General features: G+C 41.0%; 1 protein-coding gene across 1 annotated transcript; it reads left to right on the top strand.

Moving 5' to 3' along the window:
* Nucleotides 1-696: 696 nt before the first annotated feature.
* GALR1 (galanin receptor 1) lies at nucleotides 697-22,972 on the top strand. The gene is made up of 3 exons (XM_035126262.2): nucleotides 697-1,893; nucleotides 13,581-13,646; nucleotides 16,042-22,972. Exons 1-3 carry the CDS (start codon nucleotides 1,174-1,176, stop codon nucleotides 16,351-16,353), a joined length of 1,098 nt encoding a protein of 365 aa, XP_034982153.2. The 5' UTR covers nucleotides 697-1,173; the 3' UTR covers nucleotides 16,354-22,972.
* The last annotated feature ends 695 nt before the right edge of the window (nucleotides 22,973-23,667 follow it).

The raw sequence follows: 23,667 nt of genomic DNA on the forward strand, positions 1-23,667 counted from the left end.
TTCACACTGGGGCGATGTCAGAAGTGAGTCACACCCAAGAGAAGATCCAGTGCGCTCAACAGATTTAAATTCGCTGATTCCAAGTTAGTCTGCTCTGACTATGACTAACTTCTAATATGTTTTACATTGCTGTAGCCCTTACGAAAAATAATAACTAATAATAATAATAATAGTAGTAGTAGTAGTAAATAAAGTATGCTCCCTGATCAGCTTAGAGGAAGAGCAGAATACAGACTCAAGGAATAAAACCCAGACGGAGTTTGGGGTGGGATTCTGTGGCGACTTTTGCCTCCTCTGGCTGACTAAAGATAGGCGCCCTTTCTGCTACCTCGGGAGGCAAAGCCAGAAGAGGCAGAGCGCGCGCCTTCGGACCGGCTGGGTTTCCCCTCAGCTTTTTCCTTTCCCGCCCCGCACATCCCCAGAACAGCGGGCTGCTGAAGCCCGGAAATCCCGAGGAAGCGGAGAAGCTGCTGCCTCGGCTGGATTTCCGTCCCTGTCGCGCGCCAGTGGCAGGAGCCGGGGAGAAAAAGCCACCCGGGTCTCGCGGCCAGCGATGTCGCGAGCGGCGCCTCAGACAGCCTGAGGGAGGAGCCCGAGCCCGAGCCGGAGGAGGAGCTTGAGGGGGGCGCGGGGGAAGCGGGAGAAAAAGCGCCAGCCGAACAGTCCGCGCGCAGTCAGGCAGCGGCTGCCTCGGAGCCGAGCGAAGCCCCGCTCGCCCTGAGGGATGAAAGGCGGGAACGGGGGGCGCAGTCCAGAAGTCCGCTCCTGCGAAGAAGAAGACGACGAGGCGAGAGAAGAGTCCCCTCAAAGAGGGTCTCTTTCGGAAAGGAAGCTCTAGCTGACAGCAGGGGCTGGCGAGCGGACCGCCAGAGAGGGCAAGCGCCGCTTCCCGCCTTTTAAGTTTGCGGGCAGTAGAGGGACACGCTCGCCAGCGCATGAGGCAAACCGTCCCGGGGACTTGTGCCATTTCCACGCAAGGTTCTTTCCCCTGCCCTCCTTGTTCCCTGGCCCTGGGAACAAGAAGGGGCAGGGCTTAGTCCTTGCGAGGTGGAGGACAGGAAGAGAGAAAAGCCCCTTTCTGAAGCGAAAAGGTTTTCTGTGGGAGGGAAGAGACGGGGCTGCTTCGCTTGCCTGTCGCTTTGTGGAGTTTTGCTTTCCTAGACGGCCCCGAGCATGGACCCTCAGCCGCCCGCCCCTACCTCCCTCTACTACATGAACCACACCTGGGGCTTGTCCTGGCTGGACTCGAATGCCTCCAGGTCAGCTCCCGAGCGCCCCCAGGAGGAGGGGAGGGCCAGTTTCCTCTTCGAAATTGGCATCGAGAACTTCATCACCTTGATAGTCTTTGGCCTCATCTTCACCATGGGCGTGGTGGGCAACTCCTTGGTCATCACCGTGCTGGCCAGGAGCAAGCCGGGTAAGCCCCGGAGCACCACCAACATCTTTGTCCTCAACCTGAGCATTGCTGACTTGGCCTATTTGCTCTTCTGCATCCCTTTCCAGTCCACAGTGTACATGTCGCCCAGCTGGGTGCTGGGCACCTTCATCTGCAAGTTCATCCACTACTTCTTCACCGTCTCCATGCTGGTCAGCATTTTCACGCTCTCGGCAATGTCTGTGGACCGCTATGTGGCCATTGTGCATTCCCGGCGCTCCTCGTCCCTGCGAGTGTCCCGCAATGCGCTGCTCGGCGTCGGGGTCATTTGGCTGCTCTCGATTGCCATGGCCTCGCCTGTGGCTCACCACCAGCGTATCGTTCACCAGGAAACCATGAACCAGACTTTCTGCTGGGAAGTATGGCCCAATCTTCAGCACAAGAAAGTCTACGTGATCTGCACTTTTGTCTTTGGGTACCTGCTACCACTGCTGCTCATCTCCTTTTGCTATGCGAAGGTGAGTGCTGGTGAATTAGTACAAGTCATGCCATAGATGTGTGCGAGAGGTAGCCATTCCCAAAGTGTATAGGGAAAGCAGCCTTGGAGAACAATGACTTACTCAGCAGACTGCACAGTGGTAAAAATATCTTGGACTAAAATGAATGTTTAGTGTGCAATGAATGTTTAGTGTGACATTACTGTGCATAATCTGTGTTGGCTACAGATATAATTGCACCATGTTTAACATACACTAAGAGGTTAAAGGTTGCATTTGCAAGGACTTTATTGACCATGATGCAGTAGTTCATATGGATAGAGGCTTAATGAAGTTATATATGGTGTAGTTTTGGTAAGTCAAAGTTGAAAAGTGTGTGTGTGGAATGGTTGCACAAGCTAAATTCCAAATGGTAAGGGACGGGGGCGGGGTTGAGCTGAGTTGAGTTGTTTATAGATCTTGATCTCTTTATAATATTATAAAGTTTAGACTAGTAACTAGAGATATATTTCAGAGGTTACAATAAGTGTAACTTCCCATTCCAAACACATAGTACTCAGCCACATTGTATTGCAACTTATTCAAGGCAGAGCCATACAACCTCGTTATATGGCTTCCATATGAAGTAAATTGCAGCTGCTTCAAAGACAGGACAAATGTTTGCATTGTTTATCTTCAGTTCTTATCCTGTATGAAAAATAGAGAGGCCCTGATCCAGATAACTTTGCAAGCAGCAACAGGCTGTGTGAATGCATATTGCAGTCTTTTGCTTAAAAAATCTGGGTATCTCAGTGTGAATGACCTTCTGAGGGAAAGAAGATAGGGGTTTCCTAAAATCTGTTCCTGCACAAAGGCAGTTTCCAGGTGGTTGGTTCCACAGTTCCTATCCATAAGGCAATCTGTGAATTAAAGTGTAATGTCTTTTTGATTGATATCAGTGGAAGTTTTGCTTTTGACTTCAATGGCTCAGCTTTCAAAGCAATGAGAGGGGAAGGCTTCATCCTGAGTATCTGATTGAGATAAAAAGAATCAATAGAAAGGATAGAACTAGACGGCACTAAGACATCAAATTGCAATCGATTTGAAACTCCACACTCTCTTCATTCTGACCACACAGTGTTTTTGCTTGAATTTATAATCTGGAGGCTTGGATAGCTCAGTTGGTTGAGAACAAGACTCTTAATCTCAAGGTCCTGGGTTCAATCCCCATGTTGGGTGAAAGATTCCTGTTTTGCAGGGGATTGGATTTAGATAGTCCTCATGGTCTCTTCCAGATCTACAATTCTATGATTCTAAGTTGTCTTAATACAAAATGGCAATCCATTCATCATACAAAATTTATAATTAATTGTTACTATTAGCCATATTTTCACTGTTGTAAATGGTAATGAATTTTGAAACCAGTTTTTAGTTAGAAACTTTGTATTTAGCCCAGAATCCCAGTACTTCCAATATTTCCAGTACATCTAAATCCTTGAATTCTATATGCATGCACTGATTTACTAGTTTTATTAAGCAGAAAACAGATAACAGGAATGCAAACCATCACTTTTCAGAATGCCTGCTAGTTAATTTATTATGTGATCTATATGAAGCTGTTGGCAGCAGTCATTAGGAGTTTTGGAGCAAGGTGTCACGATGAAATGCTGCTCTACTTCTCCCAAACATCAGGAGAGAATGTGAAAACTCTGGATTGGTATCTGAATGCAGTGGTGAACTGGATGAGGGCCAATAAACTGCTTGAATCCTCAAAAGACAGAGGCTGTTTGGGTGGTGGTTTCTGTGTCCAGGATACAGGAAATTATTTGTTCTTGATGGGATCGCACTGCCTCTGAAGGAGCAAGTGCATAGCTTGGGAATATTCCTGGATACCATCATTAGATGTCCGAGTGTCCTCTGCGGCTCTACCTGGTTCACTAATTATAGCTGTTCTTGGAAAGGGATAACCTGACCACTGTAGTCCATGCTTTGGTAACCTTGAGGCTGGATTGCTGTAATGCGCTCTATGTGGGGCTGCTCTTGCACCTGATTTGGAAGCTCCAGCTGCTGCAGAGTGCGGTGGCCAGACTGCTGATGGCAGTGCATAATCTCAGTCACTGAGATCATCTGCCATAGTATCACTGGTTGTTACCCAAGCTGGTAAGGCTCATTTGACATCAACACAAAAAAGAGCTTTCTTTCATCATTTCCATCTTGTGGAATGTACTGCCAATAGAGATTCAGCGGATGCCTTCTGTTTCAATTTTTAAAAGCCTGCTGAAACCTTTTATATTTTGCCAGGCTTATGAAGGCAGATAAGAATGCATTTTTCCATAATAGTTAGCTGATTAGCTCTTATTTTAATTTTTAATGTGCTTTTATTATATGTAGATATTAAAATGCCTTGATATTTTATTATATAGTAGTATATAAATATTTTGTTATAAATAAATAGTTTTTGTAAGGGAAATGTATCCATATTCAATAACAAAAGTGGCATGGTTAAAATGATTATAACCATTGTTAGGCTGCTTTGATATTATAGGGCACATTAATTGTTATGAGTAAAAATGTGGCATTAGCCACATTAAGGCATTTTCCCACATACAGTGCCTGCGTATAGAAAGGGGCAATGAGAGTGTATTGCTGGTCTTGTTCTGGATAGCATGCCTCCTGGACATCTGTGCATTGGTGAAGACATTGTAGCTCATATGGAGAATTTTTCAATGCTGACATCTGTGTCTCTGTGATGTTCAGGGAGCATGGCCAGCACCATGCTGGATTGGGAGTGGAGCCAGTAGCCTGCTGCCTCCTTCTCTATGTTCTTTGACAGACAGAAGTGACTCCCAAGGTTGGACAGAGCTGCTATTCTAGTTTCCTGGCGGGCCATTCACTGTGGCTTACTGCTCTGGTAGGGGGTGAGGCAGTAGGGAGATTGGCTTGGTGTAAATGCAGCTGCAGACGTAGCGGATTGGCTCTGCTGGTACATTTTCACTGTACCAACCCCACTATTGATAAGCAACAGTGACTCACTTGCCAGAAAGCTAATGTGGCCCCCTTCCCCAACCTGGCATGCCACATGAATGGTGAGGTGGTTTGAGTATTGAACCTGGGAGAGAGACCACATGGCCATGAAATTCCCTGCGTGACCTAGGGCCAGTCACAGGATGGTGTAAGAATTAAATAGGGAAGGGCAGAACCATCTATACCACATTATTAGAAATGCAATAATGAGTAATAATAGCTAAATGTATCAAAAATGCCTTAATGGGGCTAATGGCTCTTCTATATTATATTTCTGATCTTGGCCACACCTTATAAGTTGCAATGTCAAGAGAGGGAGAGTTTAATAATGTGCTTATTTAAACAGTTTTTGGTGAAGCAATTGTAGGTGAAACCACTGGTGGCTGCTTCAGGAACTGGTGAAAGAGTGTCAATTCTTGCTGAATGGTTGCTGACTAAATTGTCACCACCGGTCCTGCTATCCACGAAGCAACTGTGTGCTTGCATGGTGGAAGCTGAGATTCTCTCTTGCCTCAACAGCCCTCTCCCAGTGCTAAAATAAATGCAGGAATTAACTACCTCTAGCCCTGATTGTCACCAGGTGCCTGACAGCACTTTTGCCCAGCAAACTCCCGAAGTGGCTGTCACCATTCTTAAATTCCCCCCTCCCCCAACTGCTCACTCAGGATGAGTACAAACGTTAAAAGTAGTACAGGAATAGAAGACATGCATCACAATGGGCTTCCTCCCTATTGAAACCTACTATTAAAAGCAACCCTCTGCTCTCATCTTATCAACCAAATGCTTGTCCTAATAGAAAAATCTCACAGAAGTTCAACAGAACAGCTGCTACATTGTTACACAACCTTCCTACAACCCACAGAATTGCTAAAGCATAATGAGTTACAATACCTCAGTGTAGTGGTTGTTATTCCTAGTCTTAGTTTAATTGTTGGCATAAGATATCCCAAAATTGGCCTTGTGTATAATTGCTTATATCACAGCTGCGTAATTACAGCCTCAAGAGTTACTAGGGTACAAATGAAAGCACACACTAAATAAAATCACTTCTAGCCTGATGCCTTCTCAAGGGGCAAAGGGTTCTTTTTGGATTCCAGTGGCAATAAACAAAACATCAGCTTGGTACTTCAACAGGGGTTATTTGCTAGACAAAAATTGAAAATACCAGATATGTCAGGGCCCTATGAGTTGCCTCAGGGCAGCAACACACCCTCCCACTCTGCAGCTGGCACTGGGCTCTCCAACTAAACAGGGGCATCACTGAGTTTATATACTTTTAATGTTTCAAGTTGAAGTCACCAAAACTTTTCCACCCTTCTGGTTTGTTGAGTTCAATGCCTGCTGGTGACTTCAAAGGACTGGTTAGTGTGGCTAAGGGCGAAGGCTTATTACTCCTGTGCTAACCTTGTGCCTTGATGCAGCTGTGCTGCTTATCTGCCTTCCAGATGTGGAAGTTGCTGCCAGATATCAAGGGAGAGGGGCGAGGCAGCAGAAGAGTCGGTGTGGGCCAGTGTTCCTGCCATGTGCCCCCACACCACATCAGTGTCCCTGCCACCTTGCTCCTCCTTTTCCTCTCCCTCTCAGTATCTGGCAGTGATCCCTGCATTGGATCCCTGCCGAGTAAGCGGGAATTAATTCACCCAATGAGAAACTCCTTCCCAAAAAACCCTCTCATGTTTTTGCCCCATGGAGTGATTCAACAAGTGCTGGGGCATAGTAACTACATTCTCCCTGTAAATACAATGCCTCTGGTTATATGGAATATTTTAAAATCAAATAATCCAAATCTATAATCTCCATAGCAAAAAATAAATAAAAAATTGCACAATAATCTTAGTTAAACAGGCCAATGTGTACTAGATTAATTTTTGTTACCTTTTTTTGGTCGCAACACCACTGATACATCCAGCCCAATGGGATTCTTCCCATAAAGGTTAATGGCATCAATAAATTTGACTGATTTGGGTCTCTACCACACTCAGTTGTTTCTGAAAAGTTTGGGTGGAGGATGCTGTGATCATTAGAGTGGGAGCTTTCTGACAAATAAATTACCCCCCCCCCTTCACCTGTTCTGTAACAGATATGTGATTAGCTATTTTCAGACTATAGCCATTTAAAATATTTTTCAAGCAGTTCATTAAGGCCTCTTGGGAGAAAAGCTTTGTGAACTTTTCAGCTGTTGTTAAACTTTAGACATTAAACTTTATTGCATTTTTCATGCATCTTAATCCAGATACTGTCTGGGATATGTCCCTGAAGTACTACCGTACGCTCCTTCAGCTCCTATAAAAAACAATACAGTAGCTGTTTAATAAATCTGCCTTCTACTGGAAAGAGAAGCAGCATTTAGGTAGCAGGTTTCTCCTCAGGCTGTTCATTTGTCTGGATAAATAGTATTATTTAAGAACACTTACGAATACGATTTTCACATATGCTACTAAAAGTGTCTTTTGCTATTTGTGTGTGTACTGTGGATGAATGACTTTAAGAGAGTCATTCAAATATCACAAATGAGTTGATGGAAACTTTTTTTGTTTTTTTAAAAAGAAAAAAATATACAATGAGGTAAATCCAGATTAAATGGGAGGTGGGAATGTGAATTGCTATTCTGATGCCAACAGAGTTGTGTGGATGCTGCAAAAAACATGAGGAACATTTCTCACAAGAAGTTCCTGCCTGAAATTACGGTTGGATGATTCAGAATTGCCTCAGAAGCTAAAGTAAAGCATAATTTTTGAGAATCTTTGACATGGATTTTCACAGCTTTTGCTTCAATTACAAGAATGATTGCACTGTGATTAATACTGAAAGATTAATGAGGCAATTTCAGCTCAGTTTATTCACTTGGCTTTTCAAGGCTGAAAAATTAATAAAATATTATAAATTAACATCTGTTTTTTCTTGTCTCTGAAGAAGTCATTTTGTACGAAGTGCCCGACCAACTGTGGATTCACTAAACATTGATTTATAACCTTTTCTGAGCCTCTGGAGTGGCTTTTCATGAGGTGGAGGCATCGTTCGAAATTTGCCAGGTGCATTTTCCACCTGGTTATTGGCCACTTGCAACCAAGTGAAATGCCTGGGCGGTCACCCAGGGGAGAGACCAGATTGCCAGCCTCCTTTTCCTTTAGGCAAGTGACTGTACTGATGTTATGGTGACGTACTTGTACTGGCCTATTTGTTGTGAATGTTTGTGGATGATGCCAATAAAGGTTTTGATTGATTGATTGATTGATTGATGGTGCTTGACATCTCCACCACCTGGAGGTGCATGCCTGGGGATCCTTGGATCTTGACTGTTTTCACACACCAGCGACAGATCCTGTAGAATTCTATCCATTATATTTTATCTGCACAATCAGAATTTCAGGAACCCCAAAATTGTATTGAAAAAATAGGACTTTTGAGCCCGAAAATGGCAACTAGGCATTCTGTTCTGGCAACTGTAACTCTGGTTTAAGGAGCCAATTGGTGCCGAGCTTATATTTCTGAGTTTCTAACATTGAGTGGAGGGGATTGCAACCTGCAAACCATGCATCATAGCAATAGCAGGACTATGATAGCAGCAGTAGGAAAGTATTAAAAAATAGCTGAATTGATCTGTTTTATGTAACAGGTCACGATTCTAAGAGCAATGCATTCATATAATTATCTCTACTGAACAGTTAAGAACATACATGATTTTATCATTAACCCCAATAAAAGTTATTGATATATTAATTTAAAGCAACACTTCCCATATAGTAAGTGCTAATGAAGAGGTATTACATGAAACAAGTGGATGAAACCATAATAGCTGCCTTGCAGCAATCAATATTGCCATACTTGGGGCTTAAATCATGCTTCAACCTCTTATGAGCTATTAATGTATTTCCACTGATTGACACTGGACTCACTGATTGCCTTGGTGAGGAGAACAAGAGCAGGATGAGAGGGCATTAGCACTCACTCACTCCTGTTATAGCAAGCTGCTGGAAGGAGGAGGGCAGCACTGAGCTCCAGACACTTCTGCTGATATCCACTCCATTGAGTCAAAGCTGACCATCGTGATGATGTGATGGTCCTCAACAAGAGTGATCCTGAAGGGGGAGCCACCAAAAGGTATCACACTTAGTGTCACTTGTCAGGATTGCCCTGTCAGTGAGGCTGCTGTCCCCTCCTCTCTCTCTCTCTTTTTTAGTTTTAGTTTCCTATGGCTGTTGTTAGATTAAATGGGTTAGGCAGTTTGGAGCAGTTAAGGGTTGTCACTGCAGGTATAGGCGGGTGCTGCTCAGGGTGACAGCAGGGGCCTTCCAATTTTTGTTTGTGGTGGGAGATGACTGTGAACTGTGAGTTAAGAGTGTATAACCTCAAGTGAGAGATGGGGGCTGAGTGGCTATGAGAGAAGGTGAGAGGAGTTTGCGAGGGAATGAATTGATGGGTGAGTAAGTGACCTGTGAAAGACTGTGGGGTGTTTTATTGCATTGCTCCTGTCCTGTCTGCAAGGCCAATTCAAGAGAGCAGCATGGAGTTCCTGTTCCTTAAAAGGTAAAGGGACCCCTGACTGCTAGGTCCAGTCGCGGACGACTCTGGGGTTGCAGTGTTCATCTCGCTTTACTGGCCGAGGGAGCTGGCGTACAGCTTCCGGGTCATGTGGCCAGCATGACTAAGCTGCTTCTGGCGAACCAGAGCAGCGCATGGAAATGCCATCACTAATATACAGGGTAAGTCCTTTAAAAGAGGCCCCGTGGATACAGAGTACACATATTCCACGGGGCCTCTTTTAAAAGACTCACACTGTATAACATATTTATGAAGCAATTAGGATTGGTCCTTTGGAGATTTTCAACACAGTGCCATAGATAAGTATTGATAACTTGCTTATTCAATATTGGTTTACTGTCTTCCACCTATTTAATACCAGGGTGGATTTGATTTAAATCACTAGTCAGCAGGACTTGATTTAAATCTTTTTTTTCTTTTTTCTTTTACAGAAAGACTCATTATTGCTGATATAATCCTAATATTTACAACCAGATGGTTTCATTTTTGGAATAATAAATTTTCAGAGTAGTTTTTACAGTTCTATCAAAAATTACTGATTTGGTATTAGAAATACATAGATAATTATGAAATTATTGTGAGGTTTAATAAGTTAACTGTTTATATTTGGACAACTTTTCTGCTGTACTTTATTGGAAGGAGAAAAATAATATTTTCCTTAATAACAGTTTAAACAATTTATTTAACTAAAACAATAACATTGTTAACTGATGTGGTTAAACTATTAAAAAAAAAAACTTAGACCGAGTTTTAGCACACATGAAAAACTGGTTTTCTATTTTTATTTTTAAAAATCATTGATTTTTATCCACTCTGTTTAATACCAAATTACACTTATACATAGATGTTTATAATACCATCAGCAAAATAAAATAATCTGGATTGGTTTATTACTTTTCTCTCTGTCCATCTTCCCTCACTGGACATTTTCTTACATTTATACGCAACTATCTTCTATAAATGTGGCATGAATGTGGTTCCTAAGATGTATCCTATACAGACACTGACCAGACACATATCTGCTTAGCTTCAGCAAGATGATAGCCTCATCTGCATTCAGACCATACCCTGGAACTAGCTATTTGATTCCTACCCTTTACATGTGGAAGGGATTGATCATATTTTTGGTGATAAACTACTTCAAACATTTGGGTGATAAAGTAAAACATGTTCTTTCATATTGCATTGTTAAAATATGCTTCTCCAAATACAACCATATGTAGTTTAAATCTCTTTTGGTCTGTAATGCTCTCATGCTCTAATGTTGTAAGAGATTTTTCCAGCCTTATCTTGTAGGAAAGGGTTTTGCAAACTGTAATTTAATTTAGCAATATAACTATTGCAGTTTATATTGCTTATGTGAATTTCCAGGAATATTGTTTCTGAAATCTTGTTATAGAAACCATGTATAGTATTATAGGCAAAATTGGCGAGAAGCCAAGTATCCACGTGGTACTAGATGCAAAAGAAATAAAGGTTTAGATCTAGAATACCTTTATTCTAATATATGTTTTTCACCCCTACAGTAAGAGGGGAAAAAATAAATTAATGGACCAATGACAATCTATTTCACCTCTGTGGGTCTCCAACAGGGGCAGGGTCCTGTAATGTACTTCGGCAGCAAAAGATCAAATAGAGGAACTTAGCTACTATCTTGGTAAGCTCCTGGTCTCTCCCCTGTAATAGGAAGCGTGTAAGCTCTATCTCCGTTTTCCGTTTTGGGATATATAGTTGATCCAGGTATTGCTGGCGGATATCATCATACATTTTGCATTTAAGGACCATGTGAGCTAGAGTTTCCACCAGATGGGCATCACATGGGCAGATCCTATCTCCTTCTGCCGTCCCCGCAAACCTACCCCAGAGGAGGTTAGAGGGATTAGCATTGAAGCTAGCCAGTTCTCGCTAATTTATTTTATGAAGTAAAATACTGTATTGCAGAGAGTTCATAATCTATTAAATTTACTACTATGCCAATAGTCTGGTCAAATACACATTGTGACTAAAACAGATGTACTGTATTACTAAATGGTTAGCCATGCAAAGTACCATTATATCGTAGCAAAAACAAAAGAGTCTGGTGGCACCTTAAAGATGGGCAGATACGTAATACAGCAATCCTAACTGAAGGGAGAGCTAGTAGCAAAGTGATGGATGATCCATTATCCCCAGCATGTGCTGGTCAACACAGAAGATGGAAGCCCTCCTCCTTCTCTGGCAGTTCTTTATACATTTTTGAACCCCCCCCCAATGGTTTCCATGGGAGGGAATAAACTATGTGAGATGTAGCTGAAGAAACACTGCCAGTGGCAGATCTATGACCATGGAGTGTGGATGTAAGTTCAGTGGCAGAGAGACACTTTCCCTCCCTCTGTCTTAATCCCCTCCAGCTAGCAAATGCAAAGAATTCAAATTTCTCTCTTGACATATTTATTGTGTGGCATGACGGGGTGAGCTCCCATTGCTCAGTCCCTGCTCCTGCCAACCTAGCAGTTTGAAAGCACGTCAAAGTGCAAGTAGATAAATAGGTACCACTACAGCGGGAAGATAAACAGTGTTTCCGTGTGCTGCTCTGGTTAGAAGTGGCTTAGTCATGCTGGCCACATGACCTGGAAGCTGTACGCCAGCTCCCTCGGCCAATAACGCAAGATTAGCACCGCAACCCCAGAGTCGGTCACGACTGGACCTGATGGTCAGGGGTCCCTTTACCTTTACCTATGACCTTATGTGGGCTAGAGTCCACTTTATCAGATGCTTGAATAGCTGTTCTCATGATGACATATATATGTATATATACAGGGTGAGTCTTTTAAAAGAGGCCCCGTGAAACATGTGTACTCTTTATCCACGGGGCCTCTTTTAAAGGACTCACCCTGTATATTAGTGTAGAAAAGCTGCCTGGGCATTAAGCAGTTATGATGATGGTGATGATTAATAACAATAGAAGAGATGCAAAATGTGAGGCCAAAAGGCAATGAAATGCAAGTATAGTCCGGTGTTTCTACATAAAACTCACACAAGCATCCTGTATAAAGCTCTTTTATACATTTCAGCTTTTGATGGAATATCACAGACTGTACTTCCTGTATTTCATTGTTGTTTGAGTTGAAGGTACACAGCTGTCTCCTTCCCTGCCCTGCCCATGTATAAATTATATATCAGGATGCAACTCACTACACAAAGAAGCCACCTAAAAGGAATAGATTTAGATGCATAAAAATATCAATGGAAAACAGTAATATAAGGAAGGGATGGTGCATTCTTACTTAAATTACACTTTTTCTGTTTAACTTGCGGTAATTGTTGGGATTTTTTTTTAATGTGTTGGATATTAAATGAGCTTTAGCTCATTTCCACTCTTCCCTTTCCCCCCTTTGGACCATATTGTAATCCATTATAATCCCCTGATTAGGAATACATATAAAAAGAAACAGAGAGCTAAACTCTTACTCTTGTGTATATTTGACGGTTCTGCCTCACCCACCTGGATACACTTGAACTTTTGTAGCTTTTTTCAAATCTTTGGAAGCTGTAACAAGTGTGTTCATAACTGCCCCTGAGGATATGATTATTTATGTTGGTATTTGAAAGCTGATATTTGAAACGTTTAAAAACTTTGATTGTAAAAACCTATCAATGTAACATTTGAACCTGTGAATCTATGTATAGTAAATATTTTTCACCAGATGCTTATTAGATGCAAAACTCAGCATGCATCCTTTCTAAGTAGACATGAATAGGATGCATGCTGAGTTTTGCATCTAATAGCTATCTGAAATCAATGGGGTTTAATATTCCCAGGTAGGCAAGTGTAAGAGTTATTTGAGTGGAATTTCCCAGTCTGGACCTTGTGCAGAGTAGGAATGAATAAGCTCCACTACAACAATGAGTTCCAAAAACTTTTACTCCAAAACTGTCTTAAACTAGTTACTTTGTACTATACAATGTTTTATTTTGTAGCATATTGCTCTAAACAAACTAGACATTCAATGCCCTTTTTAAAAGTGTTGCCGAGGGGGGATTACACTGTATTGGGTTGTTTTCATTTTCATTATGTATTTTGTCTTTTTATATTGCGATCTTATGTTGTAACTGCCCTGAGTTCTGCAGATGAAGGGTGGTATATGAATTTGATTTAATCCTAACCATCACCGTCTTTTCAGGTTCTCAATCACCTGCATAAAAAGCTGCGGAACATGTCAAAGAAATCAGAAGCATCCAAAAAGAAGGTAAATAAATAGCTTTCCTTATTAAAAACAAGGGTTGAGTATTTTCAGTATTTTGTGACAGATATCAGCACATTTCAGGAACCAGCAGATCTTACTAAATCTGATAAATATTTAGGATGATGAACAAGAAATCATTTTTTAACATACCCCCTCCCCATTTTTATTTATTTAATGCAGATGTACCAGTTATTTTTATCTATTCTAACAAATCAAGTCCAATGAGCAATCATCCAATAAAATATTTCTTGTGCAGGTGGAAATGGCCTCCTTGTATTCTTTGCCTTATCTCGGGAACTGAAAGACTCCCCATGCAATGAGGAACAGGCAGCCTGACTGTAGCAGCCTTGGCCTAATTGACCGTGGTCCCTCATTTGTCCCTCACTTGCCTTGTGCTGCTTTTTTTGTACATTTACACTATGTATGCACAAAGAACAAAGCCAAATAATTAAGGGGCCGGAGACATAATGATGGCAGAAGTGGAAAGCCACACTAGCAATACTTGTGCATTTAAATCCTCCACACAAATAAAACCATGAAAGGGAAAAGAGCAAGAATGAGCATGCTAGTTCTGCTACCAGCCCACTCCCCTCTGTTAGCTGGATGGCTAAGTAGCTGCATTAGGTAGTCTTCTCTATTTGTGTTATGCATAGCTCTAAATTGCATTGGGGGGGGGGTCTGTTCAAGTGCAGAAGGAGGGTACAGTGGAGGAGGTTTGGCCAATAGGCTAATCTCAGCTTTCCTTTGCATACTTCTAATTGCATGAGGGATAAATAACTGAAGAGGTTTTTGCTCATAACTTCTGATGCTTCTGCAGCTATCAGGTCAGGTAGATGCTTTTGCAGATAGATGCTTGAGAGTGCAAGCCTATGCAGGTCTACCCAGAAGGAAGTAATACGCTTCAATGGGACTTGTTCCTGAAGTGTATATGATTGCAGGCACTTGAAACAGGAGGCTGCACTGCTCTTCAGGGAGCCAAATACAGTCACAAGTAAGTTACTGTATGTTGAGTAGTAGGCAGACAGTCTACTCGTAGGCACACCATCTACTCATGAGTAAATGGCATAGCTTAGCAGCTTGAGTCACTTTGAAGTGAGATAGATGTGTTTAATTTTTTAACTGGATTTTCAAATATATAAGAACAAAAAAAGGAACATCGTGTATTTATGTTGCACATACACCATAAATAAGACATTAGAAATGCATTTCAATTCTTTTGGTCATTATTATAGTTCATGTACTTTGATTTTCTAAGGAGAATCCCTAAGACTAAAATAAATAAATAAATAAAGGAGAGCTGTCTTGTATGTCTCCTTGGCTGCACATTATACCAATAATGTCACAAAGGCTTCTGAGATATAATGGAATAAGATGTAGCAAGGGATTTTCAGGCCATTATATACAATTACTCTAGCCAAAGGAACCATCTGTTATAAATATGATAGATTTAAGAGGTTGAGGGTCAAATCCCGACAAGAGTTATGTCTGAGGTTACTTGAGCATAACATAATGAGCTTCATATTTTTTTTAGCAAACAAGGGCAAATGAAGCATACTTAACTTGTTAGATAATTATATATGACAGGAGCGATAATTTGTTTTAGATTCAAGGACAGAAGGATTTGTTTTTTTTACTGTTAACATAAAGTTATATAAACCTCCCCCCCCTCTAATTGAAAATATGTATGACAAATGTAGTATTTCAGATTTTGATTAAGTTTTTTTCTCACTATTTATATCAAGCCACGCAGCCTGAATTTTGTCCCAAATAAGTCATTTATTTCATGTGCCATGGAAAATCAACTGGTTGCTGTGTCACACAACAGCTGTATTTTGGGCATATTGTTATCTTACTATCACAATATATAACAGCAGTGATCTCAGTTCTCCAAGTGTGTGTCCTTATGTAGACAAAACAGCACCATCAATATGCAAAAAGCAAGTATCAGCAAGCATGGGTGAACCCCAAGATATCCAGAAGTACAGAAAAAAACCTTAATAACAAAAAGGGGGGGTGGGAAATCAGGGTGGGAGAGGGAATGAAATGAAGTGTCTGAGATATTGAACATGAGTAATACACATTGCACTTTTTCTGATCACAGATGTCCCCGTTTACGATGTTTAGGCAAAATTGCACCTCCCAGACACAGCTTGGTATTAGCTGTCTTGGAGAGATGTCAGGATATGCAGAAGTTTTTTTTTTTTAAGAAAAACCTAAGTGCTAGTATGGCCTGAGTCTCATTTGTTTAATTCCCGTAAGCTACCTTTGGGAAACTTGTATAACATAAGTAAAAGTTTACTGTACTTTTCTTCTTCTTCATTGTTTTTCAAGCCTATATTGTGAGTCTGCTTGTTCAGTTGTTAATAAATAATCCACACTTTTAACTTTTCTGTCTCAGACAGCACAAACAGTCCTGGTGGTCGTTGTGGTTTTTGGGATATCCTGGCTGCCACATCATGTTGTACATCTCTGGGCTGAATTTGGAGATTTCCCACTGACTCAAGCCTCGTTTCTCTTCAGAGTGGCAGCCCATTGCCTGGCTTATAGCAATTCTTCTGTGAATCCTATTGTATATGCATTCCTCTCTGAGAATTTTAGGAAGGCCTATAAGCAAGTGTTCAAATGCCAGATTGGTAGCAAATCACCTCTGAATGAAGGTAAAGAAAATAATATCGACACACCACCATCTACTAATTCAACACATGTGTGAACAACCCTAATAAATGTCTTTATTTGCAATGCCAGGTTTTCATATAAGTAGACCTGCTTCAGATAAAAAGCACAAGTGCTCCAAAACTTTATGTTGGCAATTGGTAGTCAGCTTAATGAAGTTCTGTTTGTAGAAATAGCTTCTGGAGAAAAAACTTTGTTGCGAGAAAATCTGGGTTCATATGAAAAGCACTCTAATATTCTTTTTCTGGAATGCTTTTCAAATGAAGAGTACCTCAGTTATTTTAAAATTATGCCAGAAAAGTAAATCAGAAACCTGCTATACATTTAGAAGGGTGTTCAAAATCACTATAATGTTTTGCTCCTATACAAACAAATGCATTTTTTTTTGAAAAATCACTAAAGTTGCAATCCTAACTGTACTTACCCAGGAGTAAGCCCTGTTGAATGTGGCAGGACTTAATTTTGAGTGGTCATGGTTAGAATTACACCATAAACTATTATTTCTCAAAATGTGACCTTTTGCAAGGAAATAGGATACAAATCACAGGCACCTGAGGATAAAGCGAAATGTGCTTCAAAGCTTATCTGTCCAAACCGTGCAGTAGGCCCACATAATTAATACTGTACCACATTTACACAATAAGCCAGAGATTGTCCCGTATAAGATTACTGCCCACTTAGAACAGCTGCTTCAGAAATGGAATATATTGTGGTGTTTAGATGTTCATGGTTAATAAGGCCAGATTTGCTGCTCAGCTTTCTGTATATGGAAACCTGCATAGGATTCTCTGGTCTGTAGGCAATGAAAGAGTACCAGGCAGACAGAATCTAGTTTCCAAATTTTGTTCAGGTGCTTCCTATGGAAATAGCCATAATAGTGGCAAATTTCAGATATCCCTTCTCATGCTACTCTGGCTATTAAGAATCTAACAAATGGGAATCCACATTTTGATACAGGGAGCTGGTTCGTATATAACGCTAAGACAAACTGTGGCTTGGCATGAATGCACATCCACACTTGACTTAGCATGTTATTCAACTACAGGCTCGTGGCTTGTCTCACTGCAGGCAGACCTTGAGCTGTAACCATGATAAGTTCTTAGGTAACAGCTCATGTTTTGTCTGGAGAAGACAAACCACAAGCCTGGGTTCAAACAGCACACTAAGTCAAACAATGGCTTAGCAGGGTGATTGCTGGGGGAGGAGTGCAGGATCCACAGTTCCCTCTCTAGTAATTCTCACATTTGCGCTAATTAACCGGTTGGTTTAGCATTACATGTGAACCTGCTCTATATGCATTTCTGTATCAAGATATGATATAGATCAGGGGTTCCCAAACTAAGGCCCGGGGGCCGGATGCGGCCTGTGTGAGCCAATTTTGCGGCCTCCGCCGCCCCCGCCCCCACTCTTATTGGTGTGTCGCAGTGCGGTTGCCCATCTCTGGGTCGGCACAGCACCAGAAATAGCTTGTGCGCATGTATGGGCCGGAAGGCAGGGGAACACACTTCCATACGCACATGCACAAGCTATTTCTGGTGCCATGCTGACCCAGAAGTGCACCTGAAATGATATCTGCGCATGTGCAGAAGCCATTTCTGGCGCCACGCCAGAAAAGGTGAGTGTGCGTATGGGAGTGCGTTCCCCCGTCCTCTGGCCCACCGCGTGATCGGCACCAGAGAAACCGGCCCGAAGCCAGGTAGATTTGGGGACCCCTGATATAGATAGTCGAAACAAAATTTAAAAAATCCTTCCAGTAGCACCTTAGAGACCAACTAATTTTTGAAATTGGTATGAGCTTTCGTGTGCATGCACACTTCTTCAGATAGTATTAGTCATAACACCCAATGGAAGCTGAACGCTACTATTTCTTCACTGATAAATATCTAGATTATTAAGGAAAGTAATTTCAAATTAAAATTGAATTCTAATAACATTTTCAGCTGTTTATGAAATGTGAAATCTAATTTCATCACAGAAGCAAATTTAATCATTTACTAACTGTATACCCAACTTTTGGGTTGGGGTCAAAAATAACAACTTGTGGTTTATGAGTAAAGTATACTTCTTCATATGTTTTGCTGTTTGCACAAACTGTACAACAGATATAAAAAATACAGTGGGTGAATTTGGATTATTGGCTGTAATAGTGATTGAGGTGAAAGCCATCATAGGCCATGGTGAACTGTCTTTTCTTTAGCATGATGATTACATTTTCCCTTTTATTAGCATGATGGCTTTAAGTACTCTGACTTCTTAGACAAAAGGACAAGATCACATTTCATCGCTGCCTGGCTCAAATCAGTTTTCTTAATAGTTTTGAGTTGAAAAGCTATTAAGCCAATTAGAATCAACTTATTTAATTTGGAACCTGCTGTTAACAATTCTGTTCTTCCGCCAAGTGTGCTCCACATACCCAGAATGAATACTTACATTAAAAAAATTGGAACTCCTTGAAAAAATCCTTGTTTTGGAGAGCCATGGAAAGTCCATGGAAAATCTGCCCAATCTTTTACACACAATTGGTTCCAGTGATGCTGCTATTTGCAGCAGCTCACTCAAACTACAAGCCCAATGCATTTATTCAGTCACCTCTAGTTCTCAATCAAAATTTTCTTATAATGTTGGCCCATTTTTGCTCCCAGCTCTGTATTTGGAGGGATTTGACTGCCACTCAAATCTTAGGGGGAAAGTTGATTGATGCTTTGGAGATCCTCCTGCTTCCTGCCTTCCCCCTGCCAATAGCTTTTTTTAAAAAAAACCAGCAGCTAAATGGGCTATCACAAAAGCCATCTCCCTTCTCCCTATAATTCAAGCACTGAATGTGACAGCAATGAAGAAAATTGAACAGTGCTTCCCGAGTGACTTGACATTTTGTTCTGTAGAAGCTAATTAAGAGTGTGTCTTGCATTTAATAGTTTACTTGCAGCCTACTCCCAGAAGACCCTTCATCCTTTACGGTGCTACCGGTATATGAACTGTTTCAGGCTTATGCAAGGGGCTTACTGTGACTATGTAGTTTAATTTTTAAAAAAGTCTCCAGGAGGCCACAAACCACATCACAAACGGCTTAAACACTGTTCAGTTTGCCATGTGACATTGGTGAGAGGGGATTGTGTCAATAATATAAAATAAGATGATTTGGGGGCTCATTGAATTAATTACATAATTGTTTGTATCATAACCTGCCTATATATATTTGCAATTTAACAAAAACACCTATGAAAGCATAAAACATGGGCCTTCTTATGGGCAAATGTGCAAAAGAGAAACGGAAATCTTTGACAACAACATGATAACCACATTGTACTGAAATCTGAATATTTAAATAATGGGAGCTATCCTACTGAATATATTCGTTTTTAAGTAGGATAAGAGTCATTAAACCATGAATTGCTATAATGGTTTAATTTGGCGTCTACCAGCCTTTCTAGTTGCAATTGTGTCTAATAGAGGCACGGGGCACATCTTTTTACATTCCATGGTCTGAGGAACAGAATAATGGTTGTCCTGTGAAACCCTATCAAGTCACGGAACACTTTCTTTAACATATGCAATTGCTTAGACTGAGTATCAGGTCAATTTTATGGGACTGAAAGTTTGAGTGTGTGGGCTTGCCACCCTTTGAACACTGTGCCACTTGTCCACTCCAGCTACCACCCCATCATCACTGTTTTGAATGTAGAGTACAAAATGTTCCAGAAGATTTGGAGTGATGGTGATGGACTGGCAGGTTCAACGGCCAAAATATGAACTGCAGCATGGGTAGTGCCAAAACTGTAAGCCAAGCTTCCTCAACCCCGGCCCTCCAGATGTTTTGAGACTACAGTTCCCATCATCCCTGACCACTGGTCCTGCTAGCTAGGGATCATGGGAGTTGTAGACCAAAAACATCTGGAGGGCCGAGGTTGAGGAAGCCTGCTGTAAGCATAGCACTAATATTTGCACATCAGTTTCATGCACTTTACTTTTACTGTTACTTATACACAGACCACACAGAGAAACCTTAAGATTCTTGTGCCTTTTTCAATAAGAAAAGACCACTCATTATTACCAATTCACCGATGCATTCAGCTGCAACAGCTTAGAGTTGTTAGCCCATGTAAAATAATAATAACGAAAAGGCCAAATGAATTTACAAAATCCTCAATTGGATTAAGAAGTTTATGAGTGATGAGTGATGCAGCATGAATGTCATCTGAAGATTTTTATTCACACATTCATTCATTAAGCACAGCATAATATTTTTAAAATAATAATAATAATAATAATAATAATCTGAAAGCTTTTCTTATGTAAGACTTTAATTGAAGTCAATATTGGAAACAAAGTGTGAACAGAACTGGCTGGAATTTTAATAGACAAGTAGATTTCCAGAAAAAAACTATTTTTTTCAGGGCTAGGAAAGCATAACTGAAAGGCAAATCTACCTTCAATTTTTGCACAAGCTTAGTATTTTGGTAGTCCAAAGCAGTAATGCAGTCTCCTGTATATTTTAGTCATTAAGGAATGACCATTATGTCACAACCAGGTTACATTATGTGCCCATTAGCTGCAACTATGGTAGCACTGAGCACATATGCCTTTTCCATCATCACAAGATGTAGACAGGAAATTTGGCCTAGGGAAGCATCCAAAACAAAGTCATGCCAAAAGACTTATGTCACAATTCTGTGCATGCTTATGGGGAAGTTCAGTGGGGCTTACTCCTAGCCAGGTGTACATAGAACTGCAGCTTAAGGCTGGAACCCTAAGCACACTTAGGAGGGAGTAAGCTCCATTAAGTACAGTGGAGCTTTCTTCAACTCAAAAGATTGCATAGACCTCAGTAAAGGCACATTAGATCAGGGGAAATGATTGTCTCTCTATAGTCTCATTATCAACTCAACTATTTTTATAGGAGGAAAGCAGCCCAGGAAGAGGTGCCATTTTCTACTAATCATAGTTACCTGTATGTATTTGTAGAACAGAGTTTCCCACACTTGGGTCTCCAGATGTTTTTGGACTACAGTTCCCATCATCCCTGACCACTGGTCCTGCTAGCTTGGGATGATGGCAGTTGTAGTCCAAAAACAGCTGGAGACCCAAGTTTGGGAAACCCTATTGTAGAATGAGGTAAGAGATGATATATCAGGGATGGGATCGGTACCTTGTGTCTTTGGGCAGCTGCCCGGGGTCTAGCAGCCTGGCAAGGTTCACTGTTGGTGCCTGCCCCCTCTTTAAGTCTAACCACCATTTTAATTTCCCACAGGGTCTGTGATGTAGCTTTGTATTGTGGTAGATATTCTGCTGTGAGATATTTTCCCAAGGCCTTTTCAAATCTGTGGCCAGCCTGCACTGATTTGGGTGAGGGGGGCTGTTTCTTTTCTAATGCCATTTTGGGATTAGTTATCCAGTGCATAGATCCTCACATGCAGCAAAAAGATGGATGTATCCGTACAAAATAATCTCTGTACGAGCACCTGTGGAATAGTTTATGGATGTTGGCTTGTGGCGGCCATCATCCTTCATCATCTCGATCCATTCAGGTGAAAGAAACAAATTGCTTTATGGCCATCATTCAGTTTTAGACAACTCTGAAATATTTATTTTCACACTTCCGCATCTGATAACCTGTACAAGGAAAATATTTCCAACAATTGATACGATAAATCAGTGAAAGGGGGAAGCATTGCCACAAAGGTTCAGGGCTGTGCCTGAAATGTCTCTGAAATTCAAGGTACTGCATCGGATCCTGCACAAGAAGACAAAAGCATCTTGTGTTCTCCTTGTATGAACTTTCATGTGGCATGTCACAATTCCCATTAGCAGTCATTCATTTATGGATGGAAAAAAATTAACAAACAAGGGAACAATTTAAGAGGCATTATCCATTGACTCTCATGCATGCAGCTTCCTCCTTCCCTTTCCTCCCTCCAACTGAAAGCCTGGCAAGGTATCTGGCCACTCCTTTGAATGGGTGTGGGTGGTTCTCGATGCTGACTTTTCATATGTAGGTCTAGCCATTCTACTCCATACCAGGGCTGTGTATGCAGTTAATTCTCCAGACTTCATGGTTTTCACTGGGGTTGATCCAGACTAAATTAGTTGCACTTAGTTCCCATTGGTGATGGATTTAAATCATGACTTGACTTAAACGGTTTGAATTCTGTGGGCCCCAATTTCAACTAACTTTAGCCTGCAATCCTAAATGCACTTACTTGGGAGTAAGTACCAGTGAGCACAGTGGAAATTACTTTATGCTTTTGGAGTTATTATCTCCCAACCCATTTTAATTCTTTTTAAAGTTAATGAACATTAACATTTGAAAGAGATGCAGTGTTGTTGTTTTTTGAAAAAGTATTTCCATGAACTATTACTTTAAATATATAACCAGAGTGCAGGAAAATGAATGTACAGTTACAACCTTATGAATGTATTCATCATTTTACGATTTTATAGTTGACAGTTGTTCAAGACTCTGCTCTCTTTACATATTATTAAAACATGTACATACATTTTCAATCAATGAAGTGGAAAGGATTTTCTAAGATTGAAATATTAAGAGTGAGAGCAGGAAGTAAAACATGTAACTATATTTGCTACCTTGAAATAATTTTGAATGTCTTTGACCTGTGTAAGTTTCAGGTTTTCAAATATGAATGTAACATTTGAATAATCTGTAAGTTGCTTTATACTGTGTTTGCATCACATCATTATATTTATAATGCCATAAACATTATCGTCTGAGTTTTTAATTTCCTTATCTGATGGGAGGCAATGCTCCAAGCTCTGCTGCTAGGCAACTTTCCATTGACTTGAGTGTGGTCTGTATGGGAGCCTCACAGATCCTTCAGTGAAGAGAAACCTCATTGTTCCATTTTACTGCTCTAAAATGTCTTTGTATGTATAAACACTCACACAAAAATGCACGAATAGCAGTTGCAGAGAACTGAAGCCAAGGTCCTACAGCAATGATAAGCTGGTACAAATGAAAACAGATATTGGCTGTCACTCAACAGTTCAACATAAAGAATCTTATTTACAGAGGCAGATTGATCCCATTTGCATCACTAAGCACAGAAATCTGTTATTCAAAAAGAGCATATGGGACTCTGAATACTGCAGCTCAGGGGAGAGGAACCTCAGGTGGGGATGGGGGCAAATGCATCTCTCCACACCTCTCTATTTATGGTAGCCCTTGGTATTCTTCTTACAGGCTCTGCTTTACATCCTCCTTAAGTAATAACAATAACAATAATTTTATTATTTATACCCTGCCCATCTGGCTAGGTTTTCCCAGCCACTCTAGGTGGCTTCCAGCAGAATATAAAAATGTAAGTGGTTTTTGACTGACTGGAAGGTGTCCTTGAAC

This window comes from Zootoca vivipara, chromosome 8, assembly GCF_963506605.1.
Source record: "Zootoca vivipara chromosome 8, rZooViv1.1, whole genome shotgun sequence".
Classification (NCBI taxonomy): domain Eukaryota; kingdom Metazoa; phylum Chordata; class Lepidosauria; order Squamata; family Lacertidae; genus Zootoca; species Zootoca vivipara.